This window comes from Oppia nitens, unplaced genomic scaffold (assembly GCF_028296485.1).
Source record: "Oppia nitens isolate AA-2021 unplaced genomic scaffold, nextdenovo-longstitch-racon4-pilon3 scaffold12_pilon_pilon_pilon, whole genome shotgun sequence".
In the NCBI taxonomy this organism is placed as follows: Eukaryota; Metazoa; Arthropoda; class Arachnida; order Sarcoptiformes; family Oppiidae; genus Oppia; species Oppia nitens.
This window is the reverse complement of record NW_026533191.1, coordinates 742,574-767,142: the sequence shown is the minus strand read 5'-3', so window position 1 is coordinate 767,142 and position 24,569 is coordinate 742,574. Positions and strand designations below refer to the sequence as shown.

Below are 24,569 nucleotides of genomic sequence, written 5' to 3'. Positions count from 1 at the left end.
ATTATATATATATATTAATATTAATTAATATTTAATTTATAATAATTGTATTATTATAATTGTTTAACAATCTGTATAATTATGTGTATATTAATATTTATAAAAAAAAATTAATATAATATCATTATTACTAACCAATAATTATTATTACATTTAATTTTATGATTTTATTAATATCTATAAAAATATATTTTATTTTATATGTTAGTAACATTAATTACAATTAAAAATTTAGTTAGTATTATACAATAAAAACTTTAATATTTTATTAAATATAAAATAATTTATTAAATATAAAATAATTTATTAAATATATATTATATAATAATCATTTTTCTAATTATTTAAATTAAACAATTAATTGGCATTTAATTATATAAATAAAATAATCGTATAAAATTTTAATTTATAATAAACAATAAATTGCGCGGGCATTAATTCAAAATTAAAATTTATTATTTTAAATAATAATCAATAATAAATTTATTATTGATTATCGGTTATGGAGTTATTTGAAAGTTAGCAAAAAAATTGTTTAATTTGTAATTTTGTTAAAACACATAAATAATATTTTAAAAGTTCAATAGTATCCAAAAAAAAAGGGGACAGTTTAGTCATGTTTAGCATAGTTATTGTCATTATAATGATGGCCAGGGTTTATACAGATAACTGGCCTCAACAACTGTGCGCTAATATGACACTGGATGGCCATTATCTGAACTTTAAGACAATGAGACAATTAAAACTCAATAATAATGACAGTAATAAATTTGATAGTAATTATCGTATACTAAACAATACTATACAATATCGGCTGTTGATTACGGGTGACACTGATCAACACGACATACAGGTGCCCAAACAGCCGTTCATATGGGATAAGATAGATAAAGATAAGACAATGATTACCGACTATGATATCGGCGGTCAAGGAATAGGCGCCGATACTAACAAAAAATATGTTATAATATGTCATACATATCATAGTGTAAATTATATATATATATATATATATAACAAATAATTTTTATAAGTAATAGATAATTGCTATTTATTTTTCATTTATTTTTTTTTAGATCAAACATAACGATACCTATACTGAATGTCTGAGCGATACGGCTAACAAACAGTTAGTATATAAGGATCCGTTAGTTAAAGTCAATCCTAATGTACTATTAGTGATACCGACCGCCCGATTGCCCAACAATTATCTGATGCTATGGAATATAAAGTATCAAAAGTTTCGGTTCGTTCGGATCTACATAACGGCCGCCAATGATATCAATTTGAAATCAATTAACGGTGAATCTGAATGCCCGGTGCTTGAAAGCATCGGTAGCACCGATAGTCGGACACAGGGCGGCTGTAGAGTACCGCAGTTTGTCCACGATATGGCAACCGTTGGCGACAATCTAATGGATCAATTGTTTCACGTAATGGACTATCAGCTCAACGATCAGGACATGGGTCATGTACTATGGTTTAACATTAACGGTCGGCCCATGTATTGTACGACACCTGAAGGCCAACCACTATCCAAACAGTGCCGATCACAGGCAACACTCAAATCGTTTATCGGCCACTGCTTTCCGACTACTGTGGTGGTGACAGCGGTGGACAACATTACCGCTACTTCAACAACAACAACAGTACAGACATCGGGAAACTTATCGATACCGATGTCGACGACGACAACAACAACAATCACCGAAAGTCTTGACGACAACCAGTCGTCGTCTATTAATCCATATATTGTTTTGGCAATCATTTCATTCATAGTTGTTATCATAATTACCGCCAGTATCGGTGCAGTTGTTTATCTGAACCGACGATCAACACAATCGGCCACTTCCTTAGCAAAAGATGGTCGACTATCGGTAACTAATCGGTCGTTAATTATTGAATCAATTGAAACCGTAAAAAGTTTTGATAGCAATAATACCAGTAGTAGTAAACAATCGACAGTAAGAGATAGTAGTCTAAGTGATTAAGTCTTAAATGTTTTTTTTAGATTTTAGTTTTTATTAATCTAACAAATTATTATTATTATTAACTACTATTAATAATAACTATTGTATCAATAAAATTATACTAGTACAATAATCTATTTAATTAGATAATTTAAATCAAATCAAATTGATATGTTTTTGAATTGTATATATTATAATGTAATAGCAATTTAATACTGTGTTTATTTAAAATAAAAATCAATAATATTATAATAGTTTTTATATTTAAATATTTATATATATATATATAAAATATACTTTAGTTTCAATAGGATTTATATTATCAATATTTTTTGTTTGGAAAATTTTTGAATGTCATATACTATAATTGAAATATATATTGAAATATTATATATATATATATATATATATATATTTAAAAGAAAACTAATAGTTTTAATCAACAATTATATATATATAAGTGTATAAGACAAGTGTATAATTGATTCATAAATAATTTGTTTAAAATTTAGTATTTTTTGCCATTAAATATTATTGTATTATTTATTTATTTATTTATAAATTATAATAGTATTGATTTATAATTTATAATTTATTATTATTATTATTGTGTAAATATCAAAATACTAATTATAATATACAATTAGATTATACATTAGATATAAAAAGTTTAAAAAATTGTTTATATGTTTTACATATTCATAAAACAATATGTAGAAAATTAATATAATTTTATCTATATAAAAAAATAAATATAAAAAAATAATTAAATATTTAAATATTTTATACAATTTTTTTATACATTAGTTTCACGCGCATTAATTAATTATTATTATTATTTAAACATATTGTATATTATAATAATTATATTTTATTAACTATTTAACAGTTAGTATTTTTAATATAAAATAAAATATAATTATTTTAATATAAATTATATATTAATTTAATTTGAAGTTATATTAAATTAGTTGATATGTTTAGGACAGTTAACATTATATGGGTTGTCATCATCATCATAATGATAGTTATAATGATAGATATGAATGAATGTAATGATAGCCATATCAGTGATGATGAATGGCGGACACAACTGTGCTCTAATATGACACGCGATGGCAACTATTTAAACAACTTTAAGTCAATGAAACAATTGAAACTCAACGACAATAGTAATAAATTCAATTCAAACTACTATATATTGAACGATACGGTTAGCTATCGGATCCAGATTACGGCCAATCATCATCAATCACACGACATACAGGTGCCCAAACAAGTGTTCAAATGGGATCGGATACCGGATCCAACTGATAAACTAATGGTTACCGACTATCAGATTGGCGGTGAAGGCCGGGGATGGGATACTAATTATAGATATATTATTATGTGTCGGACATATCATAGTGTATTGAATTTATTGATATATATATATATTGATACAGTATTTTCCTATTACTTAAATTTGAATTATAATTATTATGTAAATCTATATATATATATATATATAAAATTTTAGATCAAACGTAAAGATACCTATACTGAATGTATGAGCGATAAGGCTAGAAAACCCTTGGTATATAAGGATCCGTTAGTTAAAGTCAATCCAAACGTACTGATAGTGATACCGACCGCCCGATTACCAAACAATTATCTGATGCTATGGAATATAAAGTATCAAAAGTTTCGGTTCGTTCGGATCTACATAACGGCCRCCAATGATATCAATTTGAAATCAATTAACAGTGAATCTGAATGCCCGGTGCTTGAAAGCACCGGTAGCACCGATAGTCGGACACAGGGCGGCTGCAGAGTACCGCAGTTTGTCCGCGATATGGCAACCGTTCGCAACAATCTAATGGATCAATTGTTTCACGTAATGGACTATCAGCTCAACGATCAGGACATGGGTCATGTACTATGGTTTAACATTAACGGTCGGCCCATGTATTGTACGACACCTGAAGGCCGGCCACTATCCAGACAGTGCCGATCACAGGCAACACTCAAACCGTTTATCAGTGAATGCTTTTCGGTGATATCGCCGCCGCCGTCGACTACCCGTAAACCGTTTACCGATAAAACAACGGCATCATCGGAAAACATGATGACAGCCACTGACCCGACGATGATGTCGATGACCACTACTACACCGACGGCAGCTGACGACAACACGACTACTATTAATCCGTATATTATTTTATCAGTAGTTTCACTGATTATTGTTGTCATCCTAACGGTTAGTATCGGTGCAGTTGTTTATCTGAATCGTCGATCAAATCGGACACCAAATACACAAATACCGCCAACCGATGGACTATCGGTAACCAATCGGTCACTAATACTCGAGTCAATCCAAACGATTAATAGTAATAGTTAGTAATAGTAATAGTTAAAATTTTTAATAATAACAAAACTTTTTTTTTAATTATTATTAAATCAATTATTAATATTRAAGTAAAAAAAATTTCTCAAATCATATAACATGTATTAGTAATTATATATATATATATTATTAAAATATAAAAAAATGCTAATAGTTTTATTTAAACTAAACTCAAAAAAAAATATTTTATACTTGTACTGTATATATATATACATATATATATATATATATATATAATAAGATAATAAATCATTGATTATTAATCAAAATCATCAATAAAAATGTTTCATCATTGAAACTTGTTTTAATTTTTAAAAATATTTTTTTTAAAGTATTGAATAGCTTTAAGTACARTACARTATATTTGATCAAAAAAATAATAATATTAATATATCTTATAATATTTCAACTATACTATTGAATTAATAATAAAAACAAAACAAAAATTACTTGATTAAATCAAAAAATATTTATAATTCATATCAATAGTACAGTAGTATCGCGTGATATACTGTATATATAGTTGAATGAAAAAAAAACTGTAATTAATTTGAATGAATMTGAAATTGTTTTAAATTTTATTTTTTTTAATTTTAAGTTTTTTATTGCTAAATACTTTTAATTATAATTAATTAATTTTATTATTATGAATTGATACCGATATYYACTGGGGAAAGTCAGTTATATATATATATATATACATACCGTTACCATCAGTAGGAGTGCTACCTATCCTATCCTATCATATCCTATCGCACCCTACTATACACGTCCTGACCCGACCCGTGTATACATGCACACAATGTACGGACAAAGTAGTCAAACAACAATCACTGAGAAGAAATCAATGGCCATAATCACCGCTACCGCCGCCACCGATGATGACGACATCGACTACAGGCGCCGCCGCCAGATATCGGCCGACAGTTTTGAACGTTTTGGCGATGATTTAGTGGAACTATTGCTAAGTTATTTGCCAATTGACCAGAAAGTTTGCTACGAAAGTGTTGGCCGTCAATGGCAACGATTGATCTACACTACCGTCCAGACGCTGACCATCGAGCAGTCGATGTCCGTCAAATCGGTCGCACTGTTGCTCCGTAAGTGTCCGAACGTAACGCATGTTGTCTTCCGTCGGCGGGACGACGGCTACCAAAAACATCGACTACTGGACACTGTGGTCGACGGTTGTCATCAATTACGGCATCTGACGCTCGGCTCTATATCGTGGCCGCTGAGCATCCAGACTGTCGACCGATTTTTCGATAGATTTCGCTATCAATTGCGATCGTTTTCGGTTGAATTTAACTATCACTATATGTCGGCCACCGAACCGATACTGGCCGATCATTTTGTCCGCTGTCCACTGTTGCTTGGATTGGATATCAAAAGTCGCGGTTTTCGCCAGAATATTGGCTACGATTTGATTRCAAACGACGGTAACAACTGTCCGACGACTGAACCAATGTTTCGTTACTTAAATAGTCTGACGTTTTGTTTTACGGTAAATACGGTCAACAGTTATAAGCGATTTATTGCCAACTATTGCCGATCGATGCAATCAGTTTCGGTAACGTTAGTCGGCGACCAGTGTACGGATGAATCGGTTAATCAATTRCTTACCGGTTTGTCGCAAATGCCCGGACTGTCCAAACTGAAGATATCGACCCGCAATTACGGCCAGCAGTTTGGCGGCGATAGCGGATCATCAAACCACCACTCGGCCTACATTGGCCATCACTGGCATCTGATTGGCGATAAATGTCCGAAACTCAAATCGGTTAGTCTGGAAATGGCGTTCGGGTCGGCCGAACATATGAGCCAAGAACTCAAGTCGTTGGCCATAAACACTGGCCGTCGGCTGCGGCGACTGTATCTGAATCTACGTTATTCACGATACGATTGTCATGTGACCACTAAATTGTTACGCAATTTTCCGCGACTAACACATCTCAGTGTTCGCGGTAAGTCATTGCGCGACCAGTTTTTCGGCGACGACGACGACGACGATATTGGCCACAATCTGCCACAACTCCAGTCGCTGGTCGGTATAGTCAGTGCCGGTTTCCCGATGAATCGGCTCCGGTCGTTGTCCCGATTGCCACGGCTTCAGTACGTACGAGTGGTCAACTTTGGCGACTATATTGCTGTCCAATTTACCGATAAATTGAAGTCCGAAATGCCGAAGTGTCATACGTTTAATATTATTAACTTTTAAATTAAATTTAATTAATTAGTTAATTAATTTAGTAATTTTTTAATTAATTTTATTTAGTTATAGTTATTCATTCATTTAATTAGTTTATTATTATTATTAATATCTATATTATATTAGAAATTATTTTATACTTATATTTTAAATACATGTTTTGTTTTTTATTTAAAAAAAATAATATCATTATATTACAAACATATTAATTAATTGGTATTTTTTTTATAAAAAAAATGATTTTATTTAATTGCTTAATATTTATAATTATTATTAATATTTTTTGTTGTTATAGTAAACTGTAAAAACTTTTTAGTTTTTTTTATTTTTTATACTATACTTTATGTAATATTATTATTATTATTATTATTATTGATTTTTAATGTAAATTTATATTCTATGTAATATTATTTTTCTCAATACTATGATTTTTTTAAAATACTATTTTATATATATATATATATTTATTTTAATAATACAAAATAAAAAATTTTTTAAAAGATACTTTACAAATAATTCATAATTAATTATTATAATTATCATATAATTAATTGAAAAATTTATATGTGTGAACATAAGTATAATTATTTTTTTTTTAAATTTTAATAACATTTTTTATATTAGATATAACTAAATTTTAGACGACCCCCCCCCCCCCCCGATTATACTGTGCTTTTTCACCACTACTGCTTAGAAATGCTATCAAATTAGATAATGTTAATTAGTAGATAGACCGTTTTGTATATCCATACCTATACCCCCACCACCTCCCCCAAAAGTTTCTCATATAATATATACAGTACTTTATACACTGTATAAAGTACAGTATATTTTGTATCCAATATTATTATTATTTTAAATAATTATAAACTTTATTAATAATAGTAAGTTTAATAATACTGTATTAATAAATAATAATCCAACTCTAATATAAAGCTGCGTTCACACTAATGCTTATCCAAGTAGACTTGACTTGAACTCAAGTCAAGTTTCAAGTCGTGTGTTCACTTTATTAATAATAGTAAGTTTAATAATACTGTATTAATAAATAATAATCCAACTCTAATATAACCAATGTATTAACAATGTTTTATAAAATAAAATACTTATTAAATTTTAGCTACTAAATAGTGTAAATTTTTGTTTGTTTGATGTTTTTATAATTAATTTAAAATATTTTATTTAAAAAATAGAAATTATTATTATGTTAAATATAAATAATTAAACAACAAAAATATTGATTTTAATAACATATTTATATTTAATAATTAATTTTTTTAACTGTCAAAAAAAATCTTTATTGTATAACTAATTAAATTAATTACATTACACACACACACACACACATAACTTAATAAATACTGTAAAAAAATATACATTCATAAAAGTCTAATCATAGAAAAACAATTATAAAATTTAAAAAAAAAATAAAATATAATTATTAATCAAAATTTTTTTTATAAAATAAAAAACAACTTAAATCTACAAATTAAAAACTATTTATATATAATATAAACTATAATTATTTGCTAAAATAATGTATCAAATGAATCTCATTGAATCGGATCATAGTATCTAAACTACTACTACCACTACTACCTGAGCCACTACTACTACCTGTGCCACGTTTATGATGAAACAATACTATATCGTCGCATGTTTTCGGTACAAATGTTATATTAATATCCTGGATAACTGTCCCCGAAAACTGATAGTTTTGTTTCAATATGAGTTTAACATTGTCGGTAATGTCGAAACATTTTTTTATTTGGCGTAATTCCCGCCGTATTAATGGGACACAGTTGGCCTGAAAATAGACCAGTGACCCGAGAAAATAGGGTGGATTTTCATACGGGTAGGTACTGTTGGGTAGATTCATATGCATATTATAGATATGGGTGCTATCGATATAATTGAAGTTTAGCTGTAATGAAAACCGTAGTTTCGGTAATTGATCCGCCGATTTGGCCAACTTTTCAAATAGTTTACGGCCGCGCGGCTCCAGTTCCAACGGTATAGACATTTGTTCGACGGGAACAATGGCCAGTTTGGCTTCATTACGTTGTCGGGCGGTAACAAATACATCGGGTATTTTAGTAACATTTCGGCGGACTTTCACCTGATTTTCGGCCACATATAGCCGATCGTAGCGATAGTTCAACGATTTTGCGGTGTCCATAAAATCCGATACCCGATAGGTTTTACGGCGACCACTATCGTCGTAAAAGTCAAACGTCTGATTGTAAAACTGATCGCTATTATCGACGGCTACCGGTCCCGAACCGCCCATAGCTTTCCACGATTCCCACAGCCGATCGATTTGGCTGTGATGTAACCAGAAAATCGGGTCTCTCGAGGCCCGACACTCGTCGGACATAAACCCGTTCGGACCGCCGATAAACATATGTATGTTGTCGTGCGGTATCCGTTCGAGTAGACCCTGTTTGGGGGCAATAATTTTCGGCTGACTCTGGCCACCGCCGAACGCATGGCATACGTGAAACTGATCGATACGGTCGTCGGTAGCGAAAAACGATGCGCTCAGCGCCGGTACTGGCGATACATTTTCCTCCCGTAACGGCATACCCGAGTTTATGGCCCGACATCGTTCGCGTACATATAGCGGGTTATGTTGGGTGTCGGGCGGTATCCGAAACGTCTCGGGCAATGCCCGTTGTTCGGGATCAAAATAATCCCAATAGGGGACAGTCATGTTGGGGTTGCCGGTAACCCTCTGTAGGATACGCTCGAAAAAATACAAATACATCCGATGCCAGGGTAGGAAAAAATAGTGACCATGCTGGCACCGGTGCCAGTTATGTTTGTTGACCATAGACTGGGCACCGGCCGAGGCATCGTATTTTGGCCAGCCGTGTATGTTTGACTGGAAATACCAGCCCAACGGGTCGTATTGGTTGCGTACGGACCGCATCTTCATCAGACTGATACCACGTTTCAGTTCATCCCATTCCTCACGGGTCATGTGTTTAGCATTTTTACGGATATTCACGTGTTTTGACTGGTGTTCCGACGGTTTTGATATTTGTTTGCAATAATTGACTGATAATAGTTGTGTTATAATTAGATATGATATCAGATATATCCATAAAATTGATTTAGTTTTCAACAATAATATCTATTTTTTTTTGATTAATTAATTAATTAAAAAAAACAAATAATAATAATTGATTAGAAATATTTAAAAAAATTATTATATTAAATATATATTAAATCAATTAACTTACCATTATATTGTAATATTTTTCTATAAAAAAAATTTTAACACTAAATACTAGGTAATTTAATTTTGAAAAAATATTATCAAATTTAATTATATCGTTGTTTATGGTATTACACAATTAGACCTAATTTATTTATTTTTTAAAAAAAATTTTATATTAATTTTTTGTTGTTGTTGTTGTTGTTGAAGTCATGTTAATTAAAATATAAAATAAAGTTAATTAATAAATTAATATTTAAATAAAACAAGTCATTAAATAAAAAATTACTAATAATTACTAATAATAATAATAATAATAATATTCATTATTGATTATCATAAACAAACAAATTATCTATATTAATCATATATATGATTCATTTAACTAATTAGGTAGGTTAATTTAAATTTATGCCAGTCATTGAACCTAGATACTTTTTTCAAAAAAATAAAATAAAATATTTTATAATATGACCTTAATATTACTATAACATAATTTTATGCTAATATATGTTTTATGTGTGGTTTATTAGTTTTTTTTTATTTTTAAAAAAATAATAATAAAAATTAAACTCAAAAATAGGTTAAAACAGTATAATAATATTTATCTAATTAAATGATATAAGTTTATCATAATTATAATATTATATAATTTTATATTATGTTTTTTTCAATTTTTATATATATATATATAATAAAGTATTAAATTAGTTAGTAATATATAGTAGACTATTAATTATTCAATTTGTATAACTAATTGTAATATTAAACTCATTATTATTATTATTATACAATAATTACTATAATAGCTATATTTAAAAAAATTAATTTTTTTAGTGCAACTTTTTTTTATATATATATTTTGAATATCAATTAAGTTATTACTTTACTATGTATTTATAAAACTTAAGTTTTATAAAAAAAAAAAATAATTTTTCGATATGCACCTATAATATTAATATATTTATATAATATTGACTCTATTATACTATTGGATAAAATTATTATTTTTTTTTTGATTTATGTAACGCTTATTAAGTACTATTAAATAAATACATAAATAATTTAATTATAGAATTTGATAAAATTGAGAGTAAAAGTAGTATTTATGTTAATTTAATTTATCTACAAATTATTTATATGTAAATTAAATACTATATGAATTAAATATTTAGATTAATAAACTAACAAAAAAAATTATATATATATATATATTAAATAAATTTTATTTTATTAAGATTTAATATTTTATTTTTTTCATATCTCATCTGTACTTATTATGTTTATATAATTTTAAAAAAATTAATTGTTAATAAAAAATTTTTTTTTTTAAATGTTTAATATTAAAAAAGCTAATTTTGTTTGCGATGAAACAATTGCCTATAAAACTGGTGAAACAATTAATTTTGGCTATGATTTTGTGTCCAGGGGCAATTTTACATTTGTTTGGGAAGGAAATGTATTTAATTTCATTTTTTAATTTTAGTTAAAAATTTTTAAATTTTTATTTGATTTATTTATTTATTTTTTTAGTCTGAAAATTCCAATTTAAAACTATTATGTAGTCCACTATACGATATACTAAAACTATTGGTTAAACGTACAAAATTTGAGTAATATTTAAATTTAAAAAAAACTAATAATTTTTTATTTTAATTATTATTATTATTATTAAATTAAATATAATTAATTTGTTTAAATATTTTTTTTATATAAAATAAATTTTTATAATATATACTTTTTTATACTTAATAATAATAATTATGTTAATAATTTAATACTAATTAAAAGTTAATAATTTAATACTAATTAAAAGTTAATAATTTAATACTAATTAAAAGATAATAATTTAATATTAATTAAAAGTTAATAATTTAATACTAATTAAAAGTTAATAATATTTTTATTTAATTATTTATTTTTTTTTACTAATTTGTATTTTAATTTAGAGCTATACCTGTTATGATTGATGATAGACTATCGATGAATAATCCTGAAAATAATATCAATATTAGGCCACAAATGGCATTAATATATTTAAATGTATATTTTTTTATTAATTATATATATTTAATTGTTATTATTATCTAAAAATAATATAACATATAACTTAATTATATAATTTATAGTTTTTTTTAAAATTTATTATGTTGTTTACTATAGTTTTTATTTATTATTTTTAACTAGCTTATATATAATATTATTATTTTATTAATTAAAGGTTAAATATTAATTGTATATATTTAATTATTACTATATTATTATAAACTAAAAATAATATTTTTTAACTTAATTTTATTATTTATAGTTTTTTATTTAATATTAATTAAAACATATATAAAATTAATTTTTATATTTAATTATTATTATTATTAGTACTTTATTATTCTAAACTAAAAATAATATAACTTATAACTTAATTATATAATTTATAGTTATTTTTAAATTTAATATGTTGTTTAATAATTTATTTATTTATTATTTTTAACTAGATAACTTATTAATTAAAGGTATTATTATTATTATTATATATTTAGGAAATAGATATAAGCTTAGATCAATTGGACATTGATGACTTTATGTTAGATAACGGGGGTGTGGCCACACCTATTATTAGCCCGGCGCTGGCCATTATGGGCGGTAAATATCGTAACACTAAACACAACCCGTTTGATGGTTTTATCAAAATTTATAACATAAATGTATTAAACAAATAAATAATAGTAGTATTTAATACTTATTTATTAATTTGTAATAATTTTTATATAATCATAAAATTTACTAACTATTGTATAAAATGTTTTTTTTTTGTTTTTTTAATTTGTTTCTACTGTAGGTTTGGTTATCGCTAATCGCAACAATACTAACAATTACACTAATTTTAATAGCAATTCAATTAATTGGTTTAAAACTACGTAAAATTAATCAATCATCATCATGTTTACAAAAGTTACCCAGTTTATTGTTTAATCAATTTTGGACAGTTATCTATGCATTATTTATGCCAAGTAATATATCTATATTATAATTTAAAAAATAATTAAATTTTTAGTTAATTTATTAATTAAATCTATTAGTATTACTTATTATAAAAAAATATTTTACATTTTTACACCAAAAATAATTTATAAATTTAAAAAATATATATTTTTGTTGTTTTGTTGTATAGTATAAAATATATATAAAATTATTTTAATCAGTTAAATATTTAATTATTTTTTAATAACAAACTTTATAATACTATATATATAGTGTTATAAAAGTTTATTATTAATAATTAAATAATTATATATATTGATACATTTATTTAAAAAAAATTACAGCACTATAAAAATATTTAAAAAATAATTAATTTATATATTTTTTCCCCTAAATTTTTATTTAGCATTTAATATCACAAATAAATCCATTGAATATCTGGCAATTATCGGCAGTTTATTGTTAGGAAAATTTTTTATACTAAACTTTTTCAATCAAATGATTTTATCGATAACTATTGACAACCCGTACACTGTTATCGATCGTATAGAGGACTTGCAAACCATTGATGATAGTCTTCAATGTATAACATTTATGTCAAATATTACTGTACAGGAAATATTGGTAAAAAAATATTTATTTAATTATATATATTTTTTTTGTTGAAAAAAATTAATATTATATATATATATATATTAGTATAACAAGTATTATAATTAAAAAATAACTAAAATTTTAGTTAATTTATTAATTAAATCTATTATTATTATTACTTATTATAAAAAATATTTTACATTTTTACAACAAGAAAATCATTTATAAATTAATAAATTATTTTTGTTGTTTTGTTGTATAGTATAAAATATATTTAAAATTATTTTAATCAGTTAAATATTTAATTATTTTTTATTTATGGTATACAGTATATGGTGTATGCATTTTTTGGGATACAATTAGTTTATATATATATATATATATTAAATATCTGTTAAAAAACTATACATTTTTTTTATTTTGGAGAAAAAAAATTTTTATATCAAGGGCATATTTATATAGATAATAATATTTTTGAAACTCAAACATTATTGTTCATTGATCATTTTATTTATTAATCGTAAAATTAACTAGATAAATACTAGATACTTTTTGTAATGTCAATGTTATTATCTATAGTTACAATTTTACAATTAATCATAAAAATTAATCAATAGTACAATAATGTTGAGTCTAATTAATTAATAATATTATTTACAAATTATATGCACCAAACAAAAAAAATTTGAATGTATGGTTCAATCAGATAAACTATAATAATATATATATAAACTAATGGTGTCTAATACCTGTCTCTAACCCTGAATACTATACCCAAAATGCATACATCATATATATATATCATATATATATATCATATTTATATATCATATATATATATCATATATATATATCATATTTATATATCATATATATATATCATATTTATATATCATATATATATATCATATTTATATATCATATATATATATCATATATATATATATCATATTTATATATCATATATATATATCATATTTATATATCATATATATATATCATATTTATATATCATATATATATATCATATWTATATATCATATATATATATCATATATATATATCATATATATATATCATATWTATATATATCATATATATATATCATATTTATATATCATATATATATCATCATATATACAGTATATATATATATATATATATACTGTATATATATATATATATACTGTATATATATATATACCAGTGCTTGCAATACTAATATACATATATATATATATACATTTAGATTAAAGGATCGCCAGATCTGCGCCGGACTATGTCAACAAACATTGATAACCGATTTATTGATATGAGTTATAATGATTTCTATAGCGAAATAAACGATATAATGGCAAGTGTTAGCCAGGTAAAATCGCATATAATACTGGGTCCATATCTATCCATACATATGATTATGTCGATGAATCCCCAATACTATGGACATGTAGCACATATGTCCGCAACAATGTATTTCGATAAAGTTGCCGGCTATTTGTTTAATCCGAAATCGGATAAATTATTGATCAAAAATTTTCAATACATGTATGTTATTATTATTATTATTATTATAATTATTAGATGATTTAATATAACTAGTATTGCAAATTATGTGTATATATTAATATATATATTGTAACGGTATTTGTTGCGTAATAACTGTTGTTATTAATTGTAGACATATATAGTAAGGTATGCGATCTTATCCCATATATGTATTCGGACCGACAGCTGAATCGATGCGCACGATTCAGTTGACGGTCGGGTATATATATGGGTGGAGGAACAGTGAACAGTAGGTTGGTTGTGAAGTTATTCTGCATTAAGTAACAATTACCGGTTACAGTTGTTATCCCACATATCTATTATTTTATAATTGTTGTAATGTGATGTGAATTATCTATTGGTGTCAAAATAAAAGATAAAGTCGCGAGCAAATTCAGTCTAATTTATTACTTCGCCGAGCGATCAGCGGATGCTGATTGGTTGGACGACCGCCCACCGCGAAACGAGACATACGATTGGCCGCTAGACGAGGGAAGCGGGCCATACAAGAAGCCGACGATGTTTGGCCAGAGGAAGGCCGATCCAAGGACACAGTCGACTCTTTTATCAGAAGCAGGGATAAAAATGCCCAATAGTACCCCATTCCAACTATTTAGACTACAGGTAAGCCCAAAGAGAAAGAAAAAAAAAGAAAATTTAAAATGGCCTAAATTTTAAATCATTGTAAATCATTAAGTAAGTAAATTTATTTTATTTAGTTGAATTATATAATTTTTTTTAGTTTAAAATTCAAAAAAAAAAAAAAAAGTTAATTTGCTCTGTATAAACGTATCAGCAAACGAAATCATTTTTTCTAATTTTTAAAATATATAAATATTATTTCAAAAATTAACACTAAAAGATTATAGTGTTGTTTTACGATTATTTTTTTTGTGTCTATTTAAATGCATTGAGGGTCATACAAAAAAAATACTTATTCAATTTACAATAATAAATTATTTTCAAAAAAAACTAATGAATTATAAAATTTGTTTAGAAATATTTGCTATCACTTCTATTTCTAACATTCAAATTAAAACCATTAAAAACAACTAACATAAACATTTCTAAGCTTATAAGAAGAATAAACATAAATTTATAAACACTATTTTCAAAAATAGATAATTTTTTGATATTTTCTATACAATGTATATAACAAATAAGTTTATTGCTTATGTGATCTTAAAATTCACATTATTTCTTAAATAAACATAATTTTCTATACAATATACTAAATATAAGCTTTTATTTATTTCAAAATATACACAAAAAAAACAATAATTTAGAATTTGAAAATATGCTTTAAAGTTATTTTTGTTATATCTAAATAAAGAGTTTTAACATAAAATACTTAATAGAGATTATTATTTATAAGTTTTTAACATAAGCAAATCATCAAACACACACCCATTAAATAATAAACCTTATTTGATGGGAACTCATACTATGATATTTAATTGTTTTTCGATGTCTGCGCTGTTGTTGAATATTACTTTAACTAAATGACTTGAGTAACAATAAGTGATTAAAGACAGCTAATATTTAAGATGACATCGGAAACACGTCAAAAACATACTGAAGATAATCAAATTCAGTCGGAAGGACGTGTCAAACATACTGAAGATAATCAAATTCAGTCGGAAGGACGTGTCAAACATACTGAAGATAATCAAATTCAGTCGGAAGGACGTGTCAAACATACTGAAGATAATCAAATTCAGTCGGAAGGACGTGTCAAACATACTGAAGATAATCAAATTCAGTCGGAAGGACGTGTCAAACATACTGAAGATAATCAAATTCAGTTAGAAGGACGTGTCAAACATACTGAAGATAATCAAATTCAGTCGGAAGGACGTGTCAAACATACTGAAGATAATMAAATTCAGTCGGAAGGACGTGTCAAACATACTGAAGATAATCAAATTCAGTCGGAAGGACGTGTCAAACATACTGAAGATCATCAGATACAGTCGGAAGGACGTGTCAAACATACTGAAGATAATAAAATTCAGTCGGAAGGACGTGTCAAACATACTGAAGATAATAAAATTCAGTCGGAAATACGTGCCAAACATACTGAAGATAATCAAATTCAGTCGGAAGGAAGTGTCAAACATACTGAAGATAATCAAATTCAGTCGGAAGGACGTGTCAAACATACTGAARATAATCAAATTCAGTCGGAAGGACGTGTCAAACATACTGAAGATAATCAAATTCAGTCGGAAGGACGTGTCAAACATACTGAAGATAATCAAATTCAGTCGGAAGGACGTGTCAAACATACTGAAGATAATCAAATTCAATCGGAAGGACGTGTCAAACATACTGAAGATAATCAAATTCAGTCGGAAGGACGTGTCAATCATACTGAAGATAATCAAATTCAGTCGGAAGGACGTGTCAAACATACTGAAGATAATCAAATTCAGTCGGAAGGACGTGTCAAACATACTGAAGATAATCAAATTCAATCGGAAGGACGTGTCAAACATACTGAAGATAATCAAATTCAGTCGGAAGGACGTGTCAAACATACTGAAGATAATCAAATTCAGTCGGAAGGACGTGTCAAACATACTGAAGATAATCAAATTCAGTCGGAAGGACGTGTCAAACATACTGAAGATAATCAAATTCAGTCGGAAGGACGTGTCAAACATACTGAAGATAATCAAATTCAGTCGGAAGGACGTGTCAAACATACTGAAGATAATCAAATTCAGTCGGAAGGACGTGTCAAACATACTGAAGATAATCAAATTCAGTCGGAAGGACGTGTCAAACATACTGAAGATAATCAAATTCAGTCGGAAGGACGTGTCAAACATACTGAAGATAATCAAATTCAGTCGGAAGGACGTGTCAAACATACTGAAGATAATCAAATTCAGTCGGAAGGACGTGTCAAACATACTGAAGATAATCAAATTCAGTCGGAAGGACGTGTCAAACATACTGAAGATAATCAAATTCAGTCGGAAGGACGTGTCAAACATACTGAAGATAATCAAATTCAGTCGGAAGGACGTGTCAAACATACTGAAGATAATCAAATTCAGTCGGAAGGAAGTGTCAAACATACTGAAGATAATCAAATTCAGTCGGAAGGAAGTGTCAAACATACTGAAGATAATCAAATTCAGTCGGAAGGACGTGTCAAACATACTGAAGATAATCAAATTCAGTCGGAAGGACGTGTCAAACATACTGAAGATAATCAAATTCAGTCGGAAGGACGTGTCAAACATACTGAAGATAATCAAATTCAGTCGGAAGGACGTGTCAAACATACTGAAGATAATCAAATTCAGTCGGAAGGACGTGTCAAACATACTGAAGATAATCAAATTCAGTCGGAAGGACGTGTCAAACATACTGAAGATAATCAAATTCAGTCGGAAGGACGTGTCAAACATACTGAAGATAATCAAATTCAGTCGGAAGGACGTGTCAAACATACTGAAGATAATCAAATTCAGTCGGAAGGACGTGTCAAACATACTGAAGATAATCAAATTCAGTCGGAAGGACGTGTCAAACATACTGAAGATAATCAAATTCAGTCGGAAGGACGTGTCAAACATACTGAAGATAATCAAATTCAGTCGGAAGGACGTGTCAAACATACTGAAGATAATCAAATTCAGTCGGAAGGACGTGTCAAACATACTGAAGATAATCAAATTCAGTCGGAAGGACGTGTCAAACATACTGAAGATAATCAAATTCAGTCGGAAGGACGTGTCAAACATACTGAAGATAATCAAATTCAGTCGGAAGGACGTGTCAAACATACTGAAGATAATCAAATTCAGTCGGAAGGACGTGTCAAACATACTGAAGATAATCAAATTCAGTCGGAAGATAATAAAGATAATCAAATTCAGTCGGAAGGACGTGTCAAACATACTGAAGATAATCAAATTCAGTCGGAAGGACGTGTCAAACATACTGAAGATAATCAAATTCAGTCGGAAGGACGTGTCAAACATACTGAAGATAATCAAATTCAGTCGGAAGGACGTGTCAAACATACTGAAGATAATCAAATTCAGTCGGAAAGACGTGTCAAACATACTGAAGATAATCAAATTCAGTCGGAAGGACGTGTCAAACATACTGAAGATAATCAAATTCAGTCGGAAGGACGTGTCAAACATACTGAAGATAATCAAATTCAATCGGAAGGACGTGTCAAACATAAAGATAATCAAATACGGAAGGACGTGTCAAGAAGATAATCAAATTCAGTCGGAAGGACGTGTCAAACATACTGAAGATATCAGATTAAGACGGAAGGACATGAAGATCAACTGAAGATAATCAGATTAAGACGGAAGGACATGAAGATCAACAGATTCAGTGGGAAGGACATGAAGATCAACAGATTCAGTCGGAAGGACATGAAGTTCATAAGATTCAGTCTGTATTACGTGTCATACATAAAGAAGATCATCAGACGCAGGCGGTTGACCATATGAAACAAACACACGATTGCCAAATAGTTGCAGTTGCTATTATAAACCAAACAAAGAATCAACAGATACATCTCAAAACTCAATTGTTCAATTTGAAAAGTACAATTAATGTAAATAAAAAACGAAAACACGGTTACAGCTTTTTGAATATAGCTCAATTGGACGGCTCCCACGGTGATGACAGTGACGACTCAGTCATCGCATTGAACAAACAATATGAGATCTCGGCTAAAAGAAAGAGAGAAGTTCATCCAATAATAGAAGGAGATAAAGTTTTAAGGAAAAGACAAAATCTACTTAATATTTTGGATAAGCAACTACAATCTAAAATAACCATAAACAACAAAAATAAAACTACATATGCCAACATCCCTATAACCACAAATATTGACAAACCAAGTGGTCAATGCCTAAAGAAATCATGTGATAAAATAACCCGATTTTCTAAGATTCAAAGGAAAATACTGAAGGAATTCTACGAATCCAACGCTTACCCATCATCGATAGATTTAGAATATTTGACAAAACTACTGAATTGCAATAAAAAGGCAATCGGCAACTGGTTTCGATATACCAGATATAGATCTCGTAAAAGGGTCACAGAATCCATCCAAAGTTGTGATCAAATTGTTAGCTCTCAACCGATTGATCAAGACAAAGATGACGAGGCACGAGCAGAAGAACAGTGCATCGAAGTGAACAACCACCGTCATGCGCTAGTTTCAATAGTCCAAAAGCCGGAAAACCAAGAGTTTCTTCTAATATTAAGACGAGAAAGTGGCGAATATTATGCCGTTCAAGCAGTGAAAGTTTCTGATGGTGTCCAGCTGCTTAACGAACAAAGTTCTCTAGCGACCGACCATTCGCAGTTATCTAATACGACACAAACTACAATGGTTCTCGAAACCCCCAAAACAAATTCAATTGCCGCCGATAATATGAGTAAAGTGGTAAATACTACACCAACAGTCGGTAACGTGTTTCCCAATACTGCATATATTTCAGAAGACAGAAGCGAAGAAGCTGTACAAGGAAAAACATTCAAAATTGCTAGGGTTGAAGACCTATCAACAACTCAGTTAGAGCAATTAGGATGTGATATACATATACCCTGTTTAAAAACAAAAACTGTATTTGTTGATAAGTTAAGAAGATTATGGAACCACATTACCTTCAAAGACGGAGTATAATCTAAAGTAGAGTCAGAAGTACCGTCTTCTAGCAGACCGTCAGCACCGGACACCATTACTCAGTTTTCAAAATGTTATATCGATAGACCCGGAAAACCATTCTTAAGGAAAATTGACGATAGATATCTCCGACTAGTATGGGAGACGCCTGGATCAGTAGATGACTGTCAGTTCATAATTCAGATGAAACCTGAGAACCAAGGATTCTGGTCCCGGGCTAATCTTCAGTTTCTGAAAGACTCGTTTTTCAATTTTCCAATAATTGACAGACATATGAAAATTGAATTTCGCGTAATAGCAGTTAACGAAGGAAATATGAGCCAACCTAGTGAGTCAACTGGACTCCTCAGCTGTTGTGTTTCAACCAATGATGGTTGGATAGATGTTGATTGAGGGGGAATCTGTAGACGTGTCGGGTGCAGACAATGCTGGCCGCCCGCAGATTTCTTTTTATCTATACTCTTTTATAATGATTATTATTGACTAATTAATTTATTCTAAATTTACGTTTGTATTTATCTGTAAACATACACACAGACATTATACACATAGACAGAACACATACGTTATTTAACAGTTATTTTGTTAGACACAAAATATTTGTAAATAGCGATAAGCAGAGGGTTTAAGGAAACCCTAGATTATTCAGTACTGACTACCTTGTATGCGAAATTTCGTGGTGTCGTCATACAAGTTACGCAACACTAAGGGACGCCTGAAGTGTCATAAGTCGTGTTTGACCTAATTGGATATTAGGTTGATGCTATTCTTCGATCGGGAGAGGTGGCCACGATTTGAAATCGATATCGTAAACCGAAGAATAAGTGTACGACGTCGGATTCATGGATCACATGTGTTATTGTGTTTATATAGCTTATATAATGCATAAAATTGTTCTTTATTTTATTTATTGTTTAAATAATTGTTTATGTCGATCGGGGGCGATCGACCTGATTGGATGGCGTTTGTAACGGTATTTGTTGCGTAATAACTGTTGTTATTAATTGTAGACATATATAGTAAGGTATGCGATCTTATCCCATATATGTATTCGGACCGACAGCTGAATCGATGCGCACGATTCAGTTGACGGTCGGGTATATATATGGGTGGAGGAACAGTGAACAGTAGGTTGGTTGTGAAGTTATTCTGCATTAAGTAACAATTACCGGTTACAGTTGTTATCCCACATATCTATTATTTTATAATTGTTGTAATGTGATGTGAATTATCTATTGGTGTCAAAATAAAAGATAAAGTCGCGAGCAAATTCAGTCTAATTTATTACTTCGCCGAGCGATCAGCGGATGCTGATTGGTTGGACGACCGCCCACCGCGAAACGAGACATACGATTGGCCGCTAGACGAGGGAAGCGGGCCATACAAGAAGCCGACGATGTTTGGCCAGAGGAAGGCCGATCCAAGGACACAGTCGACTCTTTTAATATATATAGTATATAATGGTATTATAGAGTATTTTTTTTTAATAAAAAATAGTATTATATTTAGAGTGTATAAAATAAATTACATATATATATATATGTAGAATTAAGTTAAATTTTTTTTTTAAATAAGTTATTAAATTAAATATAAATTTATTATTATTACTATAATTATATGTAATATTCAGTTATTATTATTTTCTTATTTAGTTATATTACATGAAAATATATACAAAAAAAACTATTGAAAAAACACTTTTACTTATTTGAAAAAAAATTTTTTTTGAGGGCTACTATAAAATTTTTATTTCAAAGTTATTGAGTTATTATAATCAGTGATTTGACCCATATATGTATAGTATAGTACATTGTGTACTAATTAACCCCCCACCCACTCCACTAACCTACCCTTTTACCATACCATACTCTATTGAAGTAGACCAGTATGTGTATACCCATACTTGCAATACTGTTAATAAAATTTTATCAATAATAATCAAGGTAATATTATTAAAATTTTTAATTTTATTTTTTTTTTCAAAGTACCCGACAAATCATTGAATTGGGTTTATATAACAAATGGGGCGAAACTGGTTGTATGGTTGCCTATGAAATGCTGGTCGACCCTAAAATCTATATCAGTTTGGATATGGATAATGAAAACCGGATGATCCTGGATGAATTGCGTATAGCATTTGGACCCTATTTATTATTACTATGTTTGACCATGCTCATATTTATTATTGAATTATATGGCTATAGTTTTATTGATAGTTGTTTAACATTGAAAATTTTCAACAATGTTAAAAATTGTGGTCAAAATAATTTCAAATTTCATTATAATAATAATAATAATAATACTAATAATAATAAGTTTGATTATTCAAGATATGCACATAAATATTATTTAAATAATAAACTATATTATAATAATAATAATAATAATAAGGCAAACAATGTTAAATATAATTTTAATTTTTAATGTAATGGTACAATTGATCAAATAATAATTGCACTAGGACCATTTATTATATATCTATTAATTATCCTAGTAAATTTCTATGAATATGCTAATATTAATCATGTTAATATAATGTAAATATCAAAAAATATAATCATGTTATTATCATAAAAATTAATTTTAAGTTTTTTTAAAAAAATGTATTTGTTAGATATTTTTAGTATATAAAAAAAATTACAATTTAGTTTAATTTTTATTTTATTATTATATATGTAATTTAAATAGTAATATAAATATTGATTAAATAAAGAGAATATATATATACAATATTATTAATTTTATTAATGAGCTTAACTTAAGTAAATTTAATATTCAGATTTTATTTTTTTTTAATAAAAAATATTAGGAAAAATTATAATCAATTGTTATCAAAAAAATATTCAATAAAACTAATAATATAAAATAATACTTTATAATAATATTCATATATTTATAATCAATTATTCCACACACTCAAAAAACATACTATAGATATATATATATATATATAATTTATTACAATATTATTATTATTATTATAAAGCTATTAAGTAAATTAAATTATATATATATATATATATAACTATTTTATATTAATACAATTAATATATATATATATGTATTTTTAGTATTATAGTAGTATGATATACTGTATATATATATTATTATATAAAATTATATTAAAAAATAAGATAAAGTTAAAACAACAACAAATATAACCAAAAAAAAAATTAAATAATATGTTTTTGMCACCTAAAGCTAATTTTATATGCGATGATTCAATTTCATCATCTAATGATAAACCAATTGATTTTGGCTATGATTTTGTACCCAGGGGCAATTTTACATTTACATGGAAAGCTAACGTATGTAATGTTATTTTATTTTTAAAAATATTTAGTAGTTTTTTAAAAAAATAAATAAATTTCTAACATTGTTACCAACAATAACAAAAACATTTTTTTTTAAATAATAAAATATTATTAATTTTATATTTCATTTATTTATTTTTGAAAAAATTTATATTATATAGTCTGCAAATTCTAACCTAAAATTATTGTGTAGTCCATCGTATAATTTATTAAAATTATTGGTTAGGAGAACACAATTTGGGTAAATATAACCAAAAAATTTATTTTTTATAAATATTTTTAAAAATTAAATAACTAATTAATTAATTTTTTTGTGGGTGTACTGTATATATTTTAGGGCATTGCCTGTAATGCTTGACGATAGCCATAGCCATGTAATACAAGTGCAAGATATCAGTGTTGAGCCGCAAATACCGTTTATTTATCTAAATGTATTCATTAATATTATTTTAATACAATATAAGTTTATTTAAAATTATTATTATTTTATATGATTATTATACAGTATATATTATTATTATATATATTATTATTATTATTATTATTATATATTATTATTATATATATTATTATTATTATTATATATTATTATTATATATATTATTATTTTATATATTATCATTATTATTATATATGATTATTAAATATATAATTATTATATATATATGGTTATTATTA

General features: G+C 27.5%; 3 protein-coding genes across 3 annotated transcripts; 2 read left to right on the top strand and 1 right to left on the bottom strand.

Annotated features, from left to right (window-relative positions):
• Nucleotides 1-646: 646 nt before the first annotated feature.
• Nucleotides 647-1,991, top strand: LOC128956631 (uncharacterized). Its single transcript, XM_054302352.1, has 2 exons — nucleotides 647-988; nucleotides 1,077-1,991. The coding sequence occupies exons 1-2, from the start codon at nucleotides 647-649 to the stop codon at nucleotides 1,989-1,991; spliced, it is 1,257 nt and encodes a 418-aa protein (XP_054158327.1).
• Nucleotides 1,992-2,951: 960 nt separating this feature from the next.
• On the top strand, nucleotides 2,952-4,350 carry LOC128956622 (uncharacterized). Its single transcript, XM_054302341.1, has 2 exons — nucleotides 2,952-3,378; nucleotides 3,490-4,350. Exons 1-2 carry the CDS (start codon nucleotides 2,992-2,994, stop codon nucleotides 4,348-4,350), a joined length of 1,248 nt encoding a protein of 415 aa, XP_054158316.1. The 5' UTR covers nucleotides 2,952-2,991.
• Nucleotides 4,351-8,087: 3,737 nt separating this feature from the next.
• LOC128956610 (uncharacterized) lies at nucleotides 8,088-9,548 on the bottom strand. The gene has a single exon (XM_054302332.1). The coding sequence runs from the start codon at nucleotides 9,546-9,548 to the stop codon at nucleotides 8,088-8,090; it is 1,461 nt and encodes a 486-aa protein (XP_054158307.1).
• Between the last annotated feature and the right edge of the window lie 15,021 nt (nucleotides 9,549-24,569).